Genomic DNA, 25988 nt, shown 5'->3' with positions numbered 1-25988 from the left:
ACATGTATTTGCTGCTGCTTTTCAACAGACCTCTTCTTTATGCCCAATGCAATAACTTGGAAATACGTTCTAATGAATCCTTTTGGAGAGCTCAGATGAAATCCAAGATCCCAGATAGAAAGAAATAGCAACTGTGGTTGACTTATAAAATATTCCCTCCCCTCAGTCCCAAGACTTACGCAAGATCTTAAAGAAAGACTTTAAAAAAAAAAAAAAATCACCATTATTGTTTCGGGATAGATAAGAAGTAGTAAAAATCAATATATTGGTGTAGTATAATCTTTAGATCTTTCGTGAATATACGCAGACACTTAAATAAATTGAGCTAGCACATACCCAGCTATGTGAACGGCTCACTGTAACTTAGCTCTATTTTTTTCCAACATTATCTTCCTTCAAGCCACATCTTTAAAAACTTAATTAAAACAAAGTGAAAAATAGGTTCTAAAACATTAGCAGAAGTATCTTCAGAGTTAGGCAAATAGGCAATATAGCTGCCTATCAAAATAGTATCCAGCTATTTTAGCAGCCGTACCTGTGAAGTGACAGGATGGTTTTCCAAAGAGCTCTAAATCGGCTCAAAACAAACGCGAGCTCGTGAAAGAGGCAGCCTATCAATTCAGCTAGTTAGGTTACCGTATCTTACTTCTGTTTTCGTCTATCCAGCAGCCTAGCCAAGAAAGCTTCATCCTCTGCTATAAAAACTCAGATCTCCTTAGTGTTCTCCGCTTCTGGTTAGAAACAAGAATGTCAGCAATTAATAAAATACGGCCTCAGTCCTCCTGCGAGTGTGCAGCAGAAATACACAGAAGTAACGCAACAGGTATCAACAGGCACCTACAGAAAGCTAAGAGAGAAAGGAAATGTTTGCGGCAGAAGCTTATGCCAAGACTTGAATCTGGCACGTTCCGAACACAAACACAGAATCACCTGCAACTGTTAAGACCAATAAATTTAAATTATAGCTCCCTCTCATGTCAGGGAGAGATTAGACTATATAAACTTGTCTGCTTATTTTTAGCAATGAAGAGAAGAGCACGACTTCCCAGCACACCGAGAAGCTAAAATAAACAGTAATTGCTGAAAGCAGACACTACAGTACAACAATGCAAATGAAAAGTTGCTACATCCCATATTCCGTGCTTGAGCAAGCGCTGGCTCTGTCTTTGGACAAACCCAGGGCCACAGGGAAAGAGGCACCGCAGGTAGCTGAAGGCTACAGGCTGACACGGATTCACACCGCGAGGACTTCTCCTTAACAACTGTAAGGAAGCAGAAAGAGCCTCCAGCCAGATAACCCAACCTGTTTAACAGTCAGGATTGCAAAAGGCTTTTGCGTCAAACTGAGTTTCATACAGAGTAGGAGATCTTATCTGTATTTTCCCCCATTCCCGAGTAAGTGAAAAGCAATGGAAGACCTCCCACAAAGCTACTGGCGAGCTGTCTCCCCACCATTCAGGTTGCTTTGCTCCTCTTCCTCCCTGGATGATCTAATCTTTGCAGAGGTCAATGCCTGGAGAAATCATTGGAGCCGGTCTTTTTTGGAGAAAGAACAGTTTCTGCCCAATCCTGCCTGTTTAATTCAGAGCAACAGTAAGAGCTCATTATTTAATGTGAAAGTATTGTCATGCTCTGTCTAGCACGAGAAAAATCACTCTATTTCAATGTGTACAGGAAGGCCAGATTTAAAAATAGCTCCCTTGTTTCCTGACGGGGGAAGGAAGATAGAACCTAGATTTATTGGCTGTTCAGCAAGCTGTACGTTCGGTTTGCTCTTAGCATTTTCTCGTCAAATGAATGCGCACGCTTGCAAGCTGCAAGGTTAAATTGGGCGCCACGCTATCTCATATAACTGACCAAATGGTGGGATTTTTTCTGCAGGAAAGAGAAGCTACTACATCCTTCCTTGATCAGATTTTTCTACTACCCATACAGAAAGTGGTATTCATGTATTTTAAAACAGACACGGGTACATCGCACATGTTCTCACAGGTGGTGTTTTACAATTCCTCAAGTCTACAGAAGAAGTGAGCTGACCTACGGATGAGTCTGAACCTTTCTGTGCCTCTTGGGGCTTCAGTGGCTTCTTCCCTCCTCCTCCGCCCGAAGCCACCCCTGAGCCCAGGGGAGAAGGGGGAGCTGGAACACACGGCCGTGCCTGGCTAGGCTCTCGGCTACGTCGCACCTCCACCAAAAGCGAATCACATAGCACTTTAAAATACCGTTATCCCCGCGTGGAGAACCGATGGCCATAAAATCCCGCTGAGCGTTTATCTACCTGACAAAACCCCTCAGCTTCTCAACCCAGAGACTATTGCCGCTATGCAGAAGCCTCCCATCCATCCTGCCCAGGAAAGGACTGTGATCTGAAAGTGATTTTGCCTGATCTAAAGGCCACAGACGACCCCGCTCCTGCTGCTAGAGAGCTTGTCTTCAGCGTATTCATCCTCTCAGCTTTGTCTCCGAAGAGTTCTGCAAGGGGCCCCTCCGAGCAGCACCGGTGCTAGAAATAGCAGGGATTTCCTCAGGACCAGTCTGAATCCGCCCTTGCCTGCACGTCAAAAACACGACGACCGTCCTTCATCACTGCCAAAAGCCTGCTCCTTAGCACCTACTTTTCTAGTACACCCCAGCATATGGAGTTATGTATAATTTGACCCTGAGAATTAAATTATTTGAGAAAAAAAAAAAAAAAAAATCTCAGGCAGCTGATGCCCTCCTTTGTTTTGGGCACTGCACAGCCCGACCGGAGTGCAGCCTCCAGGTCCCCAGCCAGAGGCTGATATTGCAAGCAAAGCTGCGTCGCTAGCACCGTGTCTGTTACCCAGAACTCCTCCAGCTCATGAGCTCACGGGTCAGTTCGAGTTCCCCGCTGTAGTAAACATGCTCACACCTAATTTTACACGTCATTATCCTCATCAAGAGTCAAATCTTAGTTTGCCCAAATTTATTACTAATTCTAGGATTGGATTTAATGCTTCATGCAGTAAGTATTTGAGATATGACCATTCCCTCTTGTGTTCTTCATGGGAAGGATTCACAAAAAAAGGATGCAGACTCTTTGGAAGAAATACAGTGCGGTCAGAAAGGATGGCAACTCTTATATATTCTGTTTCTGTGGGGAGAGGAAAATCATGGAATCATTTAGATTGGGAAAGACCCTTAAGATCATCAAGTCCAACCGTTAACCTGACACTACCAAGTCCACCAAAATAATCAATAAAACATCACCCCTTAGACAATTTATTAAATATCAGCAAGAAAATTGGGAAGAATAATCTCAGACACGTACGTAACTTAGCGCCTTCTTCAGCATTTTTTTGAAGGAGGCGCTTCAGCCCATGTTTTTCTGAGCGCTGCCTTCGTACTCAGAGCTGTCACTCCAGAAAAGCCAACGTCAGAGCTACATCACCCACCCCAGGTACCACTGGTGAGATTAAGAACTCAAAATGGGGACCATAAAGCTTTTCTATGCGCAAGAAGAAAACGTCAAGCCGGTTACTAGACATTAACAGAACTAACAAGTTATATTATTTAGGCTACAAAGAGCAGCAGTTGCAAGTTGTGTGTGAAATTCACAGCTGCCCATCTGATTTTAATTGCATTTCCTTTGCACATGTGAGGACTGGGGTCCTGCGGCAAAGGATCACATAACTGTGTAATTAAGGGCTGGGATGTAAGATACTCGTAGAACTGAGCTAAATGAAGATTGCGTAAGAAACCAAAAATAATCTTCCCCTCGTTCTCAAGTCGCGGGTTCTTAAATAATTTTTTTTTGTATTCGAGATATAAAAAAACCAGCAATATTTGGGAGGAAAGAAAAGATAAAAAGTTCCATTAGATCCACCTGTTTACTCTATATGAACAAAAGGTTTGGGAAGCTGTACTTTCACTACTGCAGTAAAGATCACCTGTGTGACAAGGCTGTTTGCAGTCCCTGGCAGTGGGTAAAGGCTTTCAGGGTGGCGAGGCAGACCAGCAGCCACGCGTGGCCGGCAGCACCTCCTGACGATGGCCTTCTCTCTCTCATCTTCCTCGGCCGCAGGAGCTACAAGAGCTTCTTGCTTTTACAATTTTGCCCGCTCTGTTCTTAGAGTAGAAGAACTATAAAATAGTATTAAAACATTTGGTTATTTATTTATTTATGCAAGGGAGATATGCCACGGTGGCCTGGCTCTGCATCCTCGTTCACAAGAGAAACCGCCTCCAGTCACGCCTGCGCCTGTGTTACCATGTGCGCACACGTATTGGTGCAGCGGAAGATGCTCCTTTGTACGAGGAAAGCTTTTATAAATAAAACACCTGTAGGTACCACGGCTCAGGCAACCTCAAGTTGGGAAAAGAAGCGGTTTTATTTCCCATACAACCTCAAGTTGGGAAAAGAAGCAGTTTTATTTCCCATACAACCCCAAGTTGGGAAAAGAAGCGGTTTTATTCCCATACAACCCCAAGTTGGGAAAAGAAGCGGTTTTATTTCCCATACAACCCCAAGCTGGGAAAAGAAGCGGTTTTATTTCCCATACAACCCCAAGTTGGGAAAAGAAGCGGTTTTATTTCCCATACAACCCCACGTTGGGAAAAGAAGCGGTTTTATTTCCCATACAACCCCACGTTGGGAAAAGAAGCGGTTTTATTTCCCATACAACCCCACGTTGGGAAAAGAAGCGGTTTTATTTCCCATACAACCCCACGTTGGGAAAAGAAGCGGTTTTATTTCCCATACAACCCCAAGCTGGGAAAAGAAGCGGTTTTATTTCCCATACAACCCCTGTATAAAATTCAGGCTATATCAAAATACGCACACGTACCCCACACACTGAATGCCGGGAAATGAAAACAAGTCTGGTGGAGGCTGAGAGCCAGGCACAGCTGTACCTATAGCTGTTTTCTGTATATGTAAATACGTATAACAGCTATCACCCCAAACTTGCGTTTATGACATTTGTTCAGCATTCAACTATTCCCACTGACGCACAACAGTCACCGAGTTACTCAAATGTAACTATCACAGCTTTTACACTTCCATTCAGTAACTATCACAGCTTTTATACTTCGATTCAGTTTATGAGCCACAGACATTCCTCTCCGGCCCTCCACAGCAGAAATGGACCATCCTTTGGATACAAATCTTTAGTTTTCTAATTGTATCCAGCACCCGTCTCCTCTTCTCCAAACACTGCGTGTGAAATTACTAAGAAAACAGCTCTTATACATGACAGAAAAATTAGCCTGCTCTCAGAAGTGTTTTACGACACAAACATATTCAAAAGAAATACTGCAAAAGACAGACCACACAACCAGTAGAGAAAGTCACCGTCTCCATCAGTCAGACTGTATTTTCCAAAATTTAAGAGCAAGTGGTTTTGGTGTCTTGTTCACACAAGCCCACTGGAGAAAAATCAAGTAGGTTTTATGCTAAACTGTACTTTGGACTCTTCTCCGCTCTTTTGTTGCAAGTCATGCCACAACATGGTCTGTCTCTGAAAAGCCGCTCGACTTTCTCAGCCTTGGTGTGACTGCAGACAGAGGTAGATACAAACAGGGAAGAAAAGAGGATGGCGGAGCACTGTGGTCACTTAGAAGCAGAAGAAATAGTGGTTTGTTTGTGTGTTCTCAAAAGCAAACTCAAGCTTTAATGGCATTTCATACAGAAAAAAATTACTGAGCCAAAAAATCCCCAAGAGAGAGATGACTCATATCCCAGTCAGTCTCCTTTCCCAGGTGCCTCGCTGAAACATTATTTTGCTCTGGGAATGGGAGGGGATGACCCAAACAACAACAGCGACCAAAAAAAAAACCCCCAAAACCCCCCCAAACCCCCAGCAGTGGCAACTGCAGTCAAAAGCAGGCGAGACGCTCCAAGCCCACCAGCGCAGCACTTGTCCCCAGCGCTCTCGCAGAAATCCAAACTGTGCTCAGACGCTACTGCGGGCTGCTCCTGGGACAGCTCAGTAGTGTGATACCAGTCTCCCAAATACAGCACTGGGAACACCTGTGTTAGCACCTCAGGTTGTTCTGCAGCTAATGCTAAAAAGAACGTACTAAAAAAAGTTCCTCAGCTCACCCCTGTTGAGGTTTTCCTACACCTGGGCCAGGTGTATGCCATTTAATGCACTTGGAGCCACTGAGTGAATCTGACCTGATTTCTCTTTCCTAGCAGAAGTTGCAGTCTTACTTTTGATTTTTTTGGACTAGGAGACAAGATCCGAAGAGCTCTCATTCACATGAGACATGCCCAGTGTTCCCAAGCACAGTCAGGTTGAACTCCATGACAAATATCCTGCAGGGAACAAAAAAATCAGAGATGGCAAGGAAGAAGAGGTGGAGTATGTGTCACTCACAGCGCATTTATTCTCCTGCAGAAAGTGGGGAAAAGAGCATGCTAGCTATTTATCATAACTTATACATAATACTCCCAACAGCTCCGAAGCGTTAATGGAAGACATGCAGCTACACTGAAACTGTGGTAGCAAATGCGCACAGTTGCCTGGTTTTTTGTTGTTCTGGTTTTATTGGTTTGGGGTTTTTTTAACCTGTCCTCTCATTATCCAAACACCTACCCCATGACAAAGCATCTTACTATGGATACGTATGTCTGTGATTAATGCTGGGGCACCACCCTACTGATGTACTCAGCTCAAGATTTATTGATTTTTTTGCAAACCATTAAATAAGAAGCTTTGTGAAGCTGTGACATTAAGGATGGGTTTATTGCAACACTGGAGAACAAAGGAACACACTGTGATGGATTTCTTTCCCGCACAATATTAGAGAGACCTGAGCTGAGACTCAGTTACTACAGCATATCCTGGAGCCATTTAAATCTCTCGTAACTACTTAGTCAGCAGTTAAGTCTTGCTACGACACATATGTCCTATTACTGAATGTGTTGTTCGCTACCTATCTGTTCAAACATTTGATCCAGTCCAGAGTCGAGTCCAAAGCACATCCTCCAAACCCTTTCTTTGTCATGGGGAGGGTTAACGTATGGCTAGGATGAGCCATATACCACTTACTCTTGTTTAAGTTCCTTGTGTAAGAACCCAGCCTTGCTCTAGCGACGCTCTCCAACTGCAAGCTTGGAACCCAGGCGAGGGTAAACACACCTTCACCCAAGCCACAGGCTTTAGCTGCCCACCCAAACGGGTGGCCTTGGCCCTGTAGTCCACTGGGCAGTAAGCACAAGGTGTCTGGTACTGGTGCAAGCCCACACAGGCAGCAGGAGTGGTGCAATGCCTTCGCAGAAACAGATCTATGGTGTAGCGGCAGCTGGGAGGACTGGAATGAACCGTGCTATCAAAAGCTGGGGGCACCAATGAGTCTCTAAGATCAGAGGACGGCTTCTTAAATCCATCCGAGACAACCCCTTTTAAAACTGGAATAAGTCAGTTACTGGTTACGGTCTCGTTTCCAAACAGTGATCTCATCACCTATAAAACAGCCATTTTTCAGCTCCAGGAGCACAAGAGGGGACCCCGCTCCCTCTGTGCGTTCCCAGCCGCACTTCTTCTTCGGAGACTTGGGCTCATCCTCCTGCGGTGCCGGGGCGGCGGGTGGGCCTGGGCTCTGCCCCTCGGCTCCAGCCCAGCGTGGGAGTCTGGATGGAAAACGCTGACCCAAACTTAACGACAGTCTTATGAATGGCACTGTGTAACGTTATTATTACAGTCTGCCCCTTCCTGCACTGAATTGCTTGCTAAGAGCAGTTAAACTCCAGCTGCTTTTCAAATCTCAAATCTAAATGCTTGGCAGCTTTCCATGTCCGTCACTGCCGCAAAGAAAACATTTAACCCTTCCAAGGCCTGCCAACAGACTTCTAGGAAGCTCTCATCGTTTACCTCCAGAAGGGCTGGTGGAGCCAAGCCCAGCGCGAAGAAGGGTCACTGCCACCCAAAGCGTCCCCAAGCGACCGCCCGCAGAGACGGCGATGCTCAACGGCAGCCTCGCTCACTGCTGCGCCCCGCGAAAACTGCCTGCCTGCAGCCTCAGCTAGCAGGTTTGGAAGGGTTTTCTGTGTGCTGTGTTTGTATTTTCCGATGCTAATGAAACAAGCCTGAGGTTGTTTCAACAAACCTCCCTCGATCTGTAAGGAGAAGGAAGAAAAGAGCTCAGTAACTGAGGTGACAGCCCTCTGCATTCAATGGCCAGTCATTCCCCCAGGTTTGGGAGGGCACAGGGATGTCGGTCCCTGGGGGACAGCTGAACTTGGATACACCTTGGGAATATCTGAACTCAAGCTCCGACTGCAGTAATTCTCCCTGCAAACTTGCAAGGGTCTGGAAAGATGAAGCATGCTCCCAGGAAAACAAAATGAACAATAAACCAGATAGACTTACGTAAGAAGCATAAAGCGCCTTTGCTGCCTATTCTGCAGTTTGTCTACAGCCCACACTTTGCAGAATAAAGTAGTACCAAAAAATAAAGTAGTAGAATAAAGTAGTACCAGAATAAAGTAGTACCAAAAAATAAAGTAGTACCAAAAAATTTCAATTAGTAGCTCTAAGTCACATTTAATTTTAAAAAAAAGTATATCCTGACATCAAACATAGTTTTTTGTATTTCAGATTGAGACTGTGTATTAAAAGCTAATAACCAAAATCAGTCATCCCCTATATCTGCACTCCTTAACAGCAAACAGCGGTAAAACCTACAAGTGAGGTACTGCTCTGCCTGGAGAAGCTGTGGTGGCTCTCAGGAGTTACAGAACAAGAGATGACAAAGCAAACTTGGAAACAGTAATTTGCTGAAATTGAGTTCAGATCCTTGGAAGCTCTCAGGGTTTCATTTCCCAACTGAAGCGTATCATCTAGACTCCTCTAATGCACCAGGTGTCTTAGGAGAGCCAAACACACGCAATCCACTGCGATAATTTGGTAGCAAACTCAAAACAGACCGATTTCCCTATCTAGAAATTGGCCTACATCTCTGGTTTCGTGAAGACACTCCTCCTCTCAAGAGCAACCACGCTGCTGGAACATGGCTCGCAATATATCCAACAACAGATATCCCTGTCAGAACAGGGACTTTTTTTGGTGAGGTGCCAGTTCGCTGTCTGCTGGACCTCCGTGTTGTGGTTCTCCCAGCGAGCTGACCCAACTCTTGGCCCCGAACGGGTGCTGAAGGGGCCGCGGCCGTGAGCTTGCTGCACCCGCACACGCCATGCCCCGACCCCTGCCAAGCAGGGCAAGTCTTGCAGAGCGCTTGCTGCGGACGCTCGCAGGTACAGAACAGCCTCGGGACAGAAGCAATGCCAAGCCGGCGACCCTGCTGGGAAAGCGGCAGGGAATCCCTTCCAATGCCATCGGACCTTTCCTTGTCATCACAGCAGTTGATGTCCTTAATAGTCTCGCTTGTCCCCAGCCAAGCTAAAACAAGTCTAATGTTTTAGTATTTCCATAAACCACTTTTTCTAGCCCACTGATAACTTCTAAATGCTTTTCTCCCTGGTCAAGGTTTTTTGTTCTGGTTTGGGGTTTTTTGTTATTACTTTTGTTTTGGATTTTAACATCCTTCTGTTAATAAGTGATAATTATTGACCAAAAAACTCCCACTTCAATGGTATTAGAGAAGAACTACTCTACGCTGTGCTCTGTTTTGTGCCTGCAGTCCAAAACTGCAGTTTTACTCTGGTGTTACATCCCTTTGCAAATCCCTGTTAAGTTTGCTCCATCAGAAATCTCCACAAACCACATATTTTCAATAATCCTAAGTACAAGTTTCTCTTCCTAATTAAAGCCTGCCCTCCTCTGTTACAAGGTCTGTTGGAGGCTCATTTATTTTCTTACTCATACTTCTTACTCTAATATTAAAGGCCTATTTTAAAGTTTCCATTAACCGTTTCCAGCGGTGACAGTCTTTCTCGGGCAGATTTAACACCAGCATACTGCGGCAGCAGGCCAGGAGCAAGTTCACGTGACTTCAGCGTTAGATAGCACAAATCTGTCAGACTTAAAAGAATTTACAATTAAAATAATATTGGCGAAATGTCGAAGTTAGTACAGCTATCAAAGATTAGACGTCTCCTACTGACTTAATTTGGCCATAACTAATTTATATGTAAAGCATGAGATGAAAGCTTTGGCTAAATTTATACTCCCAGCATTAGTGGCCTATTTTTCACAAGGTGCCACACCTCCTGGATGCGGAAAGTGCTTCGTTTACACTATCCAATCCTACCGAGATGCAATCATCTCAAAAGCACTGGCTTAGAGCTCCATCGCCCCTTCAAACAATTTTAATGAACTAAATCCCAAAGGAGTTATCTGTCTAAATTAATGATAACGATGATACCCCTTTATAAGTAGCAGAGGCATATGAAAGACTTTGCTTACATTTAGATTATGGAAGTGGTACTTCTTTATAGAAAACACATTGGAATAAAGGAAAATGCTGTAATATTAAACAATATCATACGGAAGCTTTACGGAGGCTGGATAAAAAAAAAATATGGAGATTTTCCCTTTACAGGCATAGCACTCCTTCTGGAGTACAGCAGAGGTGAAGAAGATGCCTGGCAACTCCGAAGGACGAGAGGTACACGATACAAGTCATGAAGTGACGCCCATCCCGGTCCAACTCACAGGAACGCCCGCCCGGTCCACCCGTGTGTTTGGAAGCGGCAGCCTTCCCTCTGCCGCCTGGGGCAGTCAGAAACACTTGAGCACTCATCAGCTGTAGGAAAACACGCAACTGATGGATGCAGTAAGCTCTGTACTGTAATTCTGGATAAAAAATACCTTAAGTCGTCTTCTTTCTGAGCAGGATCTGCTAATGGCATAGTCCTGTCAGTCTTCACTCACACAAACAGCCAACTTCAGCCAGCGTCTTCATCTGTTTGGCTGCAGGAACAGCTCCTAACACCAGCGCAGTCAGCCTCTAGCACGGTCGGGATCACGCAGCATTCCCAATCTGAAGTTGTTGTTTCCTAATCTGACAGCAACATTTTCTAGTAGTGCTTCACACACAACACGCCAACTTGCGCACGGGCCGCACGAATTGCAAGTGTCTCTAGTGCAAATTTTTTTAGTGAAATTGCTGTGCATAACTTGCATTAAACTAGAGGCAGAACCTCTGGTGAGAGACAAGGACCAAGTGAAGAGGGATGGAAAGCAAGGATGGAGCAGAGGGAGCTCAGTATGGGCATAACCCGAGCTGCTGCCGTATCACAGCCCGCATTCCTGTTTTCCAACACACAAACTGTTGGTTACAACAGGAGTAGGACCCAAGCAGCTCCCATTTTCTTTCAGCAGCCTGTTTACCACTTAGCAGGGCAGACTTAACTTTCTGATGACTTAATACAATTACTTCATATATATTATGACTAAATGATGAAATGTCCTTCCCTTCTCACAGTTGTACTTCAGACAGTGTGTTACATCTAGTTTGTACTCCACAGAAAAGAACAGATGTGGGGACACAGCAATTGGATCTTCATCAAACGACGACTAAATGCTGTTTCCAGAGATTTCCTTTGTCTCTTTGACTCTTATCTTACAGCCAAAAACACCACAGGGTCAGTTGTCCTGACTGTATTTATGCCACAGCAGCCTCTTCCTTGCAGGACACGCTTTGGGGGGAGCAGCCAAGTTCTGGGCGCAGAATACGGTATGCTGAAGTTGTGGACCAGTAATTAGCAAGATACTGCTTTGTCCTCTCGCACCCAAAGTGCACGCTCTGTGCCTGTTATAGGACCACTGACCTATATTTCCATAAAGCAAGGGGGAGGGAAAAAAAAAAAAAATCAATCTTTGGCCAGGCAAGAGTAGCACACTGCCCTCTTTCTATAACAAAAGGATTATTTTCCTAAGAACTGTTTTGATAAATCACACTGAAGTTATACTGTATAAAAACCTACACGTAGGCAAAATTGGCAGCAGCAAAACAGAAGAGTCCCTTTGTCATGAAAAAAGCTATGTTCATTGATCCCATGCTAGTTTTTCCTCCCACAAGAGCTTTTGTCCAAGTTCCTCTGAACTCAAGTGACTGAGAGATTGTGAAGATCAAACAGCTCTGTTAGAATAACCACCAGAACATACACCACCATCATTAAGACATAAAAAGGGCAAGTCTCCATTCTAGATTGTGTGTTTTAGGGCAAAATACCATGACAGTAGAAGTGGCGGCATCCGATTCTTGGGAAAAGTTGTCAGTGCCTGTGCTGACATGACCACCTATAATATTGCTAGTTAGCCAGAAGCTGTCCCAACAAACATCGCTCCTAGAGCTGCTGACTGTTTTCATACTGGCCACACAATCATAACATCATGAACTTCCTTAGATATTCTCGAAAACCAGCTCCGAACCAGTTATTTATCAGGTTGAAATCAGTCGTCTTTTCAATCTCGGCAGCAACGGAGGGTCAGGATAACCCAGATAAGAATAACCAAGGATACCTCTCCAGCTTCCAGACCTAAGCTACTCCACGCAGAAGCAGCTTGGATTTCACAGAATGACAGAATCAGTGAGGATGATCTTACAGGTCTTTTCCAACAAGTCCAACCATCAACCCAACCCCACCATGCCCACTAAACCATGTCCTGCAGTGCCACGTCCACACGTTCCTTGAACACCTCCAGGGATGGTGACTCCACCACCTCCCTGGGCAGCCTTTTCCAGTGCTTCACCGCTCTCTCAGGAAAGACATTTTTCCTAATATCCAGCCTGAACCTCCCCTGGCACAACTTGAGGCCATCTCCTCTTGTCCTATCACTTGTCACTTGGGAGAAGAGATCAACACCCCCCTCCCCACAACCTCCTTTCAGGCAGTTGTAGAGAGCGATGAGGTCTCCCCTCAGCCTCCTCTTCTCCAGACTGAACACCCCCAGCTCCCTCAGCCGCTCCTCATCAGACTTGTGCTCCAGGCTTGTGCGCGATTACTCAATACCGGGGTATTCCATCCAGTATTTCCCCTTCAGTCCTGGCTACATCAGGAACAGCTCAGACCAGTGCCAGTCCGACACACAGAGGACAGGTAGCTTTGGTTCAGCGACATGCCAGCTACCCTGGGTTCTTCTCATCTGCTCAACTTTTAGAGCAGCAGACACCTCCCTCTGGGCCATCAAATGCTAAAACGTAGCAGGGGTTAATGAGTTAGCTACACTCATTAATGAAATAAAGGGAGAGAATACTAAGCAACGTCAATTTAAAAAATCTGGATCCCCTCCTTCATCCGCAGATGATCCAGTGGGCGTTTATGGGAAGCTGGGGAGGGAGACTCGATACGTTACCACGCCAAACTTATTTCACCTAAAAAAAAAATGATAAATAGGAGTATCAGTAAAGTACATCAAAACTAAACTCGAAACCAAAACATAAGGTAAAAAAAAAAAAAAGGATTTTGATACAGTCACAAGGGCGGCAACAGCAGAGAAATGTTATTTCTGATACTACAGGCACATCCCCTAGCTGGCTCTTTGTGCTTCTGCCCGAGCCAGGTGTTGTCACAAGCCTCATTCTTAAAACCTACCGTATGTGACTTGAAAATAAATCTCAGGGTGCAGTTCTGAGTCAGTCTATCAGCACAGAACTACTAGGTGAAACAAAGGAATTTTTTTCCCCAGGCATATGACAGTACTGCTTTGCGGCATACTGCAGTACACGCGCTTTCCTATTTTCAAAAACTGCCAAGCTGACCCAAACAAATCTTGCATGGGTGGATTGCCAAGGGTCACCTACTTTAATGGAAGCAGTGCCAAGCACAGGCGAAACAAAGCAACCTCTCTGCTTCTGCATCCTAAAAAATCACCCTACCAGCAAGGTTGAAGTTTTCACTCCGGCAGCAGGGGTAGAAAGTGGGGGGGGAATGGACAAACCTCTTTAATTAACGGTTTGCAAAGTAACTTCAAGCCGCTGTTTCACTGATTAGAGCGTGTCCAGCTACTCTTCCAACTGCGCATATTGATTTTTACATCTGTTAAAAGACTACAGCTGCATACAAGAGACTTTCTCCCTCCACTGCTCATGCTAGTCAGAAACCCCGGGCAGAATAAAGGTCGTAATGAAGGTCGGGAGGAGCCGAAGACTCATCCCGTTATTACTGCAGCACCGATAGGCACCCAGCAATTTCACTGTAACAGAACAATGAAAAGATCGCCCAGCAAGCCTGCTACCAGGTTAATTCCCAAACAATAGAGTATTGTGGAATCTTAACTGCTAATTGAAACCTTGAGAATCATATTTAGAGTTTTATCATGTCAGAAGAACAAAAACTGATTTTAATATTTCTTTAAAATCTGAAAATATACAGTGTTCAAATGGTGACTTTCAATGCCCCCATTTTCAGTACGAATTCATTTTTGGACACGGAGTTTCTAGGCAGCAGCCATTACAGCAAGCGAAACACTGTTAACATCTTTCCTCTGAATATATCAGTGCACAACAACAATGGAGAAATCACGAGCAGATGCCTCCCTGAATACGTGCAAAGCACATCAACTGAATTTCCACGACAATTCATCTTCTTTGGAATGGATTTTTATGATGTTTCAAATGGATACAAACAACATGCAGTACTTCCTTTTTGTAAAAATACTCAGCTCTCATCATTCTTTAAAAAAAAAAAAAAAGAAAAAGGAAGCTGTCAGCATAAAAATCGACTTCAATGAAAATAAAAAGGTGGGAAGACAACAGCTGCCATCTGCAGCCGTCTGCGATGTGCTGAGCCAGCATGCAGCAGCACGCCGCTATCGTACTGTGAACTTCCTGCACTGGACAAAAGACAGGTTTTTTTTTAAAAAAAAAAATAAAAATAAAACAAAACTATTCATGCTGTGACCCTTCTAATTCTTTCAACACATTAGAGGACAAGAAATCCCGTCCTGCACCCTAAAGGTGATGGGCTCAGTGCCTTCAAGAAACAGTCTCGTCACTGCTTTGCTTTTAGAAACGGAGCTTTATCACTCTGCCAACAGCCACTTTTACATCTGGAGCACGTTTAGCAGCTGATTTCCAGCCGCACCGCTCGCTTCAGACGTAACTCTTTCAGTGGATTTCGGCATTATTTAAATCTGCGTCTGTATGCCCAGGTCAAAAAAACCCCACAGCAATGAATCAAGGAATACCTTCCATACGCTGCTGCGGGGTATTATTTGAGCATTACACCTGGGCTCAGAAGGGACCCAGAAATCCACAGGTAATCGGCTCTGCAAAAGCCTTTGTGCTCAGAGGCTTTTCCAGGAGAAGTTAAGGGTTGCCACGGGATCCTTCAACAAGGAGAAATGGGGGAGAACCATCTTATCCTCAGAGCGTTACACTGAAAGCCGTGTCACACTGCTGCCTTACTCCCAAATTCAGAGCTGATGAACACATCGATTTCTACAAGCTTTCAGGGCAAAAAAGACAACGTGCAAACGCACCTACCAACTGCAGCCTCTCCCATGCAAAGTACGGGAACGGCAGTACGTGATGTGGGATGTCAACCCTGCAGCCGCTCCTGCGGACCAGACAACCGCCACACGACGGAGCAGAAGGACCCTCGGAAGGTCACACCGTGCAACTCACCAGGCAGAGTGGGAGAAACACTGTGCTTTTTGCTTTTTTTTAAAAAAAAAACCAAAATATCCTTTTCTCCACAACTTGCCAGCCTGCAACCTGGTTTTAGAAAAGTTTATGCAAAGCGCTCGGCTCTCTTACACAATTCTGCTTGCTTGTACTTTTTTTTTCAGTGACTTGACTGTATAACTGGTCCACCTCTCCCCCTTTGGCTGCCTCTAGATTGCAGTGGTCACTCAGGCAGCTTCATTTGGTATACGAGGCTGAAGCATAAAGCCACCCACAACACCCTGCTACAGAGGCTTTCTAGCAAAGCTCACCATATTCGGCAATGAAGAGATGGCTTTTATTGTTTTAGCTCCTAAATCAACACGGAGCTCACTCCTTGCTCAACAACCCTGCTCCTGTTTCTTTGGTGACCATGACGAGTTCCTCTCTCAACCCATTCTACCTCCATGGGGTCTCCAAATCTCTCTACCTCCAAGAGGCAAGGTTTCTAGAAAAGCTTTTATTTACACCTTCCTTCAGTGCAACCAAAACTCTTACACCGCCAAAACTCCAAGCTCTGTTGCTCCGCCGCAACCAATTCTACCATCAACTTACAGAGCTTTTCAGCCTCCTTCACTCCAATTAATCCAAATATTACCACTAAAATCATCTTCCTTCCCCTTGCTCCAAGTCATACGCTCCATGAAAAATGTGCCTTTTCCCCACTTTCTGCATTTGACACCCTTTTAATGCCATTCACGTCTCTGACCTCTTTTTCCGTTCTTCACGCTTCTGCTTCCAAAAGCTGCAAATCCTCCTCTGCTACTGTCCTTTCTGTGTGGCAAGAACTCCTCTAGAGCTCAAGTCATTTCTTCTTCCTTTCTTCTCCAAGATTCTTATCATGAAAGACAATAAATCTTCTGGCACTTTCCCGTCTCTAAGCTTTTCACCTATATACGCAGCGTTACAGACACGATTCAGAATGGGGAAGGTGGTTTACTCGACACCATGCAAGTGTGTACAGAAGTAACGTTGTTACAGCAATAATGTTGAGAATTTCGTATTATTTCGTTGCATCAAAAATGTATCGTCCCCTTCCTCCATTTATTTAAAAAGGGAAGAAAGAGCCCTCTTGATGCAGAAATACAGGTCTGACTACATGAACCACCGGCTTTCAAATCTAGAATACACTGTAATAAACTACTTGAACACACTTTTGGCCACTTACCAGTAGTGCACAGTCTGTAATTTAGAGCACAATAAAATGTTGTTTCCATTTATTCTCTGATATAATAAAACCTACGGCTCCTGATACAGCTTTTAGGGAACGCAGAACGTGGAGGCTTTCCTTCCTTGGCTGCAGAGGAGATCTGTTGTGCGTTCTCCTGTATGTGTTACCAGTGTGTTCAAGCAGGAGAAACAGAAAGGACTATTCAGCATCTTAGCTATAAATCCTAGTGGGAAAGAGAAGCGTAATCATAACTTTAGGAATACTCTTCCTTCACTGAGAATGTTAAGGAAACCCGGAGAACTTCAGCAATCAGATTACTGCGTATTTATAGCAGAATTGTCAGCCATCATCACTGAGCAGGCAGGGTCACAAACAGTTTAATGGCCTACCATGCTGAAAGCACTGGCTCCAAAAAATAAACACTTGCTAGCAATTAAAACAGTCAAATATTGTGAACAGGCTGTGTCCTGCAATGTCTCTTCCACCTCTGTTCACATATTTTAACTTCAAGGCCCGGAAAGCTGATACAAGCAGCTGTAATTTTGCTGCGTCCGAGGATATGGAGAGATGACCGCACGTGATCGCATTACTGCACACGGAAGGCAGTCATGGTCAAAGCAGCCTGATCTAATACAGTGCGTCTTACGTCTCCAGGGACTGAAGACCAGCTTCCACTTGAAGGTGTTCTAATCAGGCTGCTGGCAATTATCTGTGGGACCTTCCGTGAAGCATCCGGCTACCCACAACCAGAGACCAAGTTCTAGGTCTTCAATGAAGAATAAAGACGTCAGGGCTGGTTGGTTAGGTTTTTTCGGTTGACTCTGAGAGTATGGATGAGCTTCATAAACCATAAACTTAGTTAAGGAAATTATTTACAGGATTTGACTAGAGCCTGAGGGTTGTTAGAGTCACTTGAGACTCTGGAAAAACAAACTCATGACCAATTCCTCCAGTGTGAGGCAAGAGAATAGGATGGAGGGATAAAACTGACAGATCTTTATAGAGGTCTACGTGCTGGGTATCCCTTTTCTAGGGTTAAAACCAAACCAAAACACCCCCAGGATAAACAACTGCGTGTCTGTATTCGACACAGACCTGAAAATCCCAGCATTATCAACAGGAAAAAAGAGGAAGAGTTCCCTGCGCATAGCAGAGCCAGGTAACTGCATGGTGTTCATCATCCCTCAGATTGACACACGGTTTCAGGTTGGACTTGATGATCTTACAGGTCTTTTCCAACCGTAGTGATTCTGTGATTCTGTGATAAAGCCTATTAGATGATAGTGCAGAACCAGAACAAACCTCAGAGAAACAGCTTCCATTTTCTGTCCTTGGAGGAATAAAATTCCTCATATGTTGCTGATAATTTGTGGGTTTTTTAAAGCATGCTATTTAGTACATATTATATTGTACCATGTCATGTCAGCTATTTTTCTCAACGTATAAAAGCACACACACTAAAATATATTTCCTTCTTTAGTTTACGTAGTCAGAGCACCTTTTATTTTCCTGGGAAAGAATCGCTCATTTATTTTTCAGCTGCTCTATACCGGGCATGGCCACCTCATGACTTCACAGCCAAGTCACCCTATGAAATCTGTTTTGGTGCCACTAAAACACAGGAGAGATTAAAGAAGATGAAAAAGGCATGGCAATTAGCAATTACTCAGGAGCAATTATTCCTTCCAGTGACTCTTCCAGGACACAGGAGCTGCTGAGCTAGCTAATGACAGCAGTAAAACTCATAATCGGTAACCACCCTGTTGGCCTGTCTCAACAGGTCAAAGTTAGATAATTCAACAGAAAGCGTCAAAACCACTTGTGTCTGCTACAGCAACTCCCGGTGTATCGATTATCACTCCTCTTCTTCAAAAAAACCTCCTTGCTTCTGTGCAAGTGTCCTGAGAAGACACAAAAGGAATGACGGCATCTTAAACGGGCAGTCTTGAAGGTGCTTCCAACCGCTGCGGGTCAACATCTGGTTTTGACCCAGCACCACCTCTACTGCCAGCAGCGTCTCAAGAGGAGCTGCTGCCTGATGCACTCGACCATCCTCCTCGTGCCACTACTAAGGACTGAACAGATTCTTTCAAAAAAGCCCCAGCAATAGTAAAACTCTGGATCCTATCAGACAGCTACCAAACAGCAGATAAAACCTTTTGCAGCCAGCCCTGACAAGCAAATTTCCCTTAAAAATAAAGCAGAGATTCAGCCTCAGCTGATTTCCTGACTTTTTTTTTTTTTGCTTTTAAACTTCCTTTTAGTTTTGACAGGAGGAGCCCTCTGCCTGGCCAGAGGACACACAGTCAAGCATTTTCCACATCCTTCCTCTTAGCTGGATCACATCCAGAATGGTTGCAATGGAAATAAAGTTTCCTGCTCCCCCAGACATCTTGCAAGTCAGTTCTCTCAATAGGACTCTCAATACAGGACTTCCAAAATACACACTATAAAGACTAGATCTGCCTACAAACATTCTCTACAACAAGATGGAGAAGAGCCACAGTAGTTTTTCTTTCACCAGCAGTCAGAAAAAAATGAAGGAAGGAATTTCCACTATGTCTCTGCGGTATAAAACAGTAGATCATGTTCCACCTTCATCCTCAACACTTCCAGACTGCAGCAGCATTCTTCACAGCACAGACCCTCCTTGGACTAACATCAACATCAACCTTTTACCATGAGGCAGGCTAAAGCTAAGCACGGCAACAGGGACTGGGGAAAACCACACTGCTTATCTTGCTCACTAGCTTATAACAGCCACAACAAGTTCTCCTTGATTTCTCTCGCGCAACGCTTTCAAATTAAATTTGCTGTTATAGCTATAAATCATCACAGGAGGCCCGTGCGTATCCTCCTGTTTCCACTTACCTGGACAACAATGGTGAAATAGCAACTATTTGAACTTCTGCCACTTTCTGATGCGGCGTACGAGACAGAAGCCAAGTCCCTCACGATGGGCATCTTGACTTGGCTTTTTTGTGGGCCAGGAGAAGGCTGCTACCTCTGTTCACCCACCCTGCCTCGCTGTTCCTCAACGGCGATTAGAAGGCAATTCAAACCAAAATGCAATATGCAAATAGGCATCTTCAGAGGAAAAGAATCCCAAACCACACATGGTCAATTGGCCCAGATGTTTTCCTTTTAACACTAAAGCTTTCACGGCATTTCTTTTTCTCCTCCTCACCTCTTCACCCCACCACAATTTACCAGCAGCAGAAGAAAGAGCCAGGGCAAAAAAAGGGAAGGAAAGGAGAACGCGTACACTGAGGTGACACAAAGCGACATGCAGAGAAACCCCTAACTGCAAGGTTCCAGTTATTATCGCATTAAGTTTTGATTTTTATTTTTCTTTAACTGACTTCAGTTTCCATTCAAAGTTTAAAATCAGGCACATCCAGTTAATTACCACCAGCCTTTATTTCTAGTCAAGTAACTCAATGCACCTTCCCCCATTCAGCAGAGAGAGCTTATAGGAAAAAAAAAAAAAAGGTTTTAAACATCACAATCGTCACAAGAAACCTGGCATCACCCACTTTCCCTCTTCCTGCACTGTTCAGTTCTCACTGGGGTCCATCTCACGCAAGCGTGTTCGCGCAGAAGGGTGCGTGGGTGAGGTGGAAGGACAAAGCCCAAGAAAAAACCCACCCTAAAACCTTGCAACTGACAGCTCATCCGAGGGCTGTGTAAAGCAAAATGCAGCTCCAAGCAAAGGTGGCTGAAACGTGGCAGTATCTAGAAGGAAAAATCACCTTCAGCTGCAGCAGCGCAGGGAGCTGGGTGGAAATCTGCCGATCAGCACGCTTTTGAGCGGCGTTTGGAATCCGTTACGGACACGATGCTGCCGTACATGGGGTGGGGAGCTTTTCTTTTAAGCTGTTCTTCAAGGTTAGGAAATAAAGACAAGAGTTCTGTATGTGCTTGCAGGGACTGGTTCCTTGCCTAAGCGGAGCACATGGCCCAATTCCAGCTCTGTTATCCCACCGCCAGCACCCATGAAATTAAAGGAGAGCTTGACTGGCCTCTTTGATCACCTCTGACAGTTTGCCCTACGAATCTCCTCTGTCGTACCCCAAAGAGAGGTACTATTGAACCCCCACATCTCCACAGAAGTAACCCACGTTTCCTCACGAATTTTACCACCAAATATTATCCACCTATTTGTTACTATGTCCTAAAGAAGTTAAATCAGACACTTCTGATTTTCAGCTGTGGTCACGTCGAGCAGGTTGCAATTAAGACGCAGGCTCTTAGATAACCTCCCCTCCTGGCAGGGGAGGCCAGTTAATCATCTCAGGGCTAGACAAGACTAGCACCCAACACTTCAAAAGAAGGTGCAAGAAAGCTCATGAGTAATAATTGCGGATTTTTTTACCACATCCATCTGTGGTTTAGTCTCTGTCACTTTTACCCAGTCTAAATTTAAGCAATGGTTTGCGCTCTCAAAACAGTCTTTCTGCATCAGTGCCACAGAGACTCCCGCTGAGCTACAGATTTAATAATTAAACTTTTAAAGTCAATTTTTCAGCAATTATTTCCCCTCAGAAATAGGCAGTTTCAATACTAAAACAATAAAAGGCCAAAGGTACTTCAAGGTAGTAAGTTAAGCAAACTATGAAAAAGTAAAAGCCATCACTTTCATGAGAGAAAACGCCAAGACTATAAACTTTACTGTTACTCCTTTCGCGCAATTCGGTGTTTTGTTATGCTCCCACATCCTTAGAAGTCAGGGTGGAAAAAGTGACTAAAGGGGAAATTCTGCCCCCAATATTTTGCGGCAAGTAAATCTGTATTGGGAGCGAGGCAGAAAAAGTACATCCAAAGCATCCCTGTGCTTGGGCTAAACAGATTCCTCTGTTTTTTAAGGCAGCACTTCTCGGACTGAGGGTACTGATGTGCAGTACCGACAGCACCAGCGTGGCCCGGACACGCGGTGACGTGTCTGTCAAATGAGCTGGGACACAACAGAGTGGTTCCTGCGGAACCAGTAGGTATTTGAACAAGGCAGAGTGAATTTGTACTGGGTCAGAACCACTGTGGCCACAACAGGCTGGTTCAGTGGACGGAACCAGAAAGCTGGATTTACTGCACAGCTTCGGCTGGATGTAACACACAACCCATCTGAGCAGCTGTCAGTATAAAGCAGACACCGATCAGCTCAAGAATCTTCCTTATTTTGGTTACAGGGCACAAGAAAACATAACCGCAACACAAGCTGTGGTGCGCACTGTGCACCTTCACTCACCTCTTTCAGTTCCTGTGCAACGGAATTAAGGCGTTCATTTTCAGACTGGGTGTTGGCAAGGACATTTCTGAGTTGCTTCAGTTCTGTCTGCAACTCCATAACCTTCTTCATGTAGTACTCTTCCTTGGTAGCCGATTCCTGAATCAAGGTCTCCTCTCTGCTCTCTCCATCTGCTGCTACCTTCTTGTGGTTGGTATGGGCCTGCCCAAAAGCCTAGGACAATCGGAAAACAAACCTTTGATTAGTAAACCCGGAATTTTGCATAAATAAATTCCATTTTAAATAGTTGAAACTATTTACCCTCATATTTCTTTGATGCAAAACAACGCAACCTTTTCCTACACCCTCCTCTTCCGGGATTAGACCCTTAAATGCTATCAAGTGGCCACCACAGGGCTCTTGAAAGCAACACGCAGCACCCAAAGAGTGTTCTGTGATGCATAGGATACTTACGTACAACCTCATATAAACCCTGTGGGAGGGAACAATAATGTATTGATTTGGGTCTGCTGTTAAAGCAAGACTTTGATTTTCAACAAGACGACTGCAAGATGACCAGACACTTCTGCATGCGCATCTTTTCCATAGTTGGGTCAGGCTCACTTCTGCAAAAACCGCATCACTGAAAACAGATTTGGTATTAGCAGCCTGTTCCATTTCTAGGGCTGGGAGCACTCTCACTCTTCCTGGTCCAGCTATACCAAAGAAACATATCGCCACTGCTGGAGATTACTGCCCCCTCAAACCTGCTAACCCAGTGCAGCCATATGCGAGCGAGGTTAGCGGGGCTGCTCCCTAACCAGGTTAAGCCGACGTGGGTCATTCTGGCTGAAGTAGGTCCGCGAACGCTCACCCCACCAGCTCTGCTGCCTACTCTCGGAGACGTCATCTCTAGCAGCACACCAGCGAAGGGACTTAGAGGCAGGTCGCAGAGATCTAACCTCTTCAGCCACAGCACGCCTCTGTTTAGGCTTGTTATTCTCATTTTTTACCCCCTCCTGCTTCTTTTTGGGGGTTTTCATTTTGCTTGAAACTCTACCAGGCGATGCTCCTAGCAGCAGTGTTTTCCAACACAGGAGCAAGCAGCCCATGCAGACACCCCCGCCGCCGGACTGCAGCGTTTAAGAAACCCATCAGTGGCTCTCACTTGTAGACGTTAAAATGTTAAAACTCTTTCCTTTATAAGTAGGTATATATTTGTAGCACACGGCCTGGCAGATGGACCAAAGTCAATGAGATTAATGAATGCTATCTTTTAACTGCGGCATCTGTGTGTGCACCACAATCCAACCCAAGATGTATTTGGAGCTTTCAGGTGCCACAGCATCTTTTGGGATGCCAGTGTCCATATGGCAGGTTTTCATAGCCAACATTAATACCAGGCATTAAGCCAGGTCAAGGACAGATCAGCATCTCATGAAACTCCTTGTCTAAGTCATGCATTACATTTTCAATTAATTGCCTTTTGCTAGCTCTTCAGAAATATACTGTCAGCACCGAAAAAAATCCGCTTTGAAGAGAAGCAGGTTTCAGTATTTTATTACTACTGTACATTAGACCAGAGGCATTAATAGTACAGTAATTATTGAATATACCAGGGCTGAAACAGATGATTGAATGCGCTAGCTCTGCCTACAGTTAAAGACACCCAGACATTGCTCCTATCAGACTAAATTTTATTTCAGATAAGCAAGTCAGAGATACAGGCGACAAATATCCATTGAAGAAATTCTAGCCAGATTCACTGAGATGACCCAAGGGAAATTAAAAAGCGTCACATTTCAGACAGAAAGTAAAGCACCATCTGTGCAAGTCCTTGTCAAATGAGTTTCAACAAAGCAGCTTAACAGCCTAATACCCAAAATCTCCATAAATGTTAAAGGGATAGCAAAAAACACGCAAGCTTCTCAAATACACTATCTTTTTTCCATAAAGAATTAAGCTCCACCTTTTACAGACCTGCATTTATTACAAACCTCTGACACAGAGAAAGGGACTCTGGGCATCCATTTGCCCAGTCAAGTGGCACATTTTCTTGGTAGCAGGATGCCGGGGCAGAGCACACCGAAGCTCAGGATACTCAAAGCCATATCTGATCAGCCAGACAGCAGAGTCCAAGCATGATTCCATCGAGGAACTCAGGAATACTGCTAAGGGAGAAATTCTTGGGAATAATGACTAATTTGCTCGTAAAACTTTCGATGTTGATGCTAAGCCTTGGGTTTCTTTAATAACTGAAGAGAGAATATCATTTGGCAGAAGCCACTATTGACAGCGAGTATTTGAACACAGAAACTGGCATAGCGGATGGAGACTGGGTTTGGTTTTATTTTAATCCAATATCCTGTCTTCTACAGAGGCTAATACCAGATGCTTCAGAGAAAGGTGCAAGAAACCCCATAATCTCCCAGAGCTGGGGGTTGCCTTAAGCCTTGAAGCAGGAAGAGCTATCAACATTTAGTTACCCATGTAAAATATCCTCCTGTTTTTCATTGTTTTACGCATTTTTTGCCTCAATAAAATCCTACAGCAATAAATTCTGTATTTTAAATCATGCTTTTACATGACAGGTTTTTGTCAGTTTACAAGTTTCCCACATTTTCATAAAAGAGGATGTATTTTTGTTCAGAGACTTGAAGATGTGCTGTTATTCCACAATCCCCTGTCAATCATTCATTGCTTTTAGAGACTTCCATCACAGCGCTCTATTCCCTGGCGAAGGCGAGGTGAAGTTCAGTAAGCTATCACCACTTTTCAAGGTGGTTTTTTCCATGCCCTAAGACAGTCGGAGTCCCTTTTTAGAAACTGCCTTTTATTACGGCTTGTCTTGAATGGCAAGAGTTACCCAACCAAATGGGAACTGCAGATGTCAGCTCACACGGACCAAGAGCGGAAACGAGCTCATGGATTACCCCTACCAAAGGATGCTGCTATTCTTTGTGGGCTCCACTTATTTCTGCAGAGCAAGGCTGTTATTTGCTCTCAACCAGCAAGCTTGTGAAGTTTCAGTAGAAACCCTACCATTAGCTTGACAGTATTACTGTCTGGGGTCAGGAAGCTGGGTACAGAACCGTGAGTAAATGGGCTCTGACACTACACAGCACACAAGAAACCTTCTTAACAGACGTGGTCATCAGGACAGGAAGCCTGGAACAATTCCATCTGGGTGGATTTATAAGGGAACATTTAAAAAGCACCTCCATTCTAACCAAGCTTCATTATCTCTCTTGTACGTACTCAGAAACGACCGCATACATTCATGTTACAAGCCATTTTCATAATTGTAACAGCCTGTGTGGAACAGGAAATTCAACTTTAACAAAATTGTGCAAAATTACAGGGCAATGAAATTACCTTCCATGGCTACAGCCCAGGCCTGTTTTAAATCAAGCTATTAAAAGGAAAACTGACTTTTTACGCATATGCATGAAATCCATAAACCTTCACATACCCAGAAGTCCAGCATCTACCAATCCACTTTTGCTTTATCATTATATAAGACACAGAAATAGAAGTCAAAGTTACTCTGCTCTTCCTCCTCTTCCAAAACCTCTATTTCTATCTACTAAGGTACCACAATAGGGAAGAAAACTGTTCACAAGTTATATCAGAATGATACTCTTTGGAGTATAATCTCTTCACAAAATAAATGAGTTTCTGACGTGTCATTTGCACACACCTTGCTGGACGCGAGGGCTGCAAAGCATCATGTTCTGCTCAACAGCTGCCTCAAGGAATTACAAGACACTAATATTAAGGGACTATCAAAGTTCCCTTCTTCCAGATGCCCCACGGTCAGGTCAAAAGCGAAAATCAAAGAGTTCATGAACAAAAATGCTACCTTCCTATTTGCTCAGCTAGATACACTCACCAGTACATTGGAAAACACGTTACGCTGCTGGACAAAGGTACGATTAGCTTCCACCTATCTCTTCAGAAAGCTGCATGAGACACAGATGGAAAGCCCTCCTTTGGTTTTAACAAAACCAGCTCCCACCCCAAACACACACAACCTCAAATTCTGTATAGCCATTT

At 44.4% G+C, this 25988-nt stretch overlaps 1 protein-coding gene across 2 annotated transcripts in view; it reads right to left on the bottom strand.

The window, feature by feature from the left end:
• BICD2 (BICD cargo adaptor 2) overlaps nucleotides 1-25988 on the bottom strand; it is a 98381-nt gene that overhangs the window by 25430 nt on the left and 46963 nt on the right. For both annotated transcript variants that reach the window (XM_059823041.1, XM_059823040.1), the window contains exon 2: nucleotides 21954-22166. In XM_059823041.1, coding sequence (XP_059679024.1) covers nucleotides 21954-22166 — 213 coding nt within the window. The remainder of the gene's footprint in view (nucleotides 1-21953; nucleotides 22167-25988) is intronic.

The sequence above is a fragment of the Gavia stellata genome, chromosome 12 (genome assembly GCF_030936135.1).
Source record: "Gavia stellata isolate bGavSte3 chromosome 12, bGavSte3.hap2, whole genome shotgun sequence".
Lineage (NCBI taxonomy): Eukaryota > Metazoa > Chordata > Aves > Gaviiformes > Gaviidae > Gavia > Gavia stellata.
The sequence above is the reverse complement of the archived record's forward strand: the minus strand, read 5'-3'. Positions and strand labels throughout refer to the sequence as shown.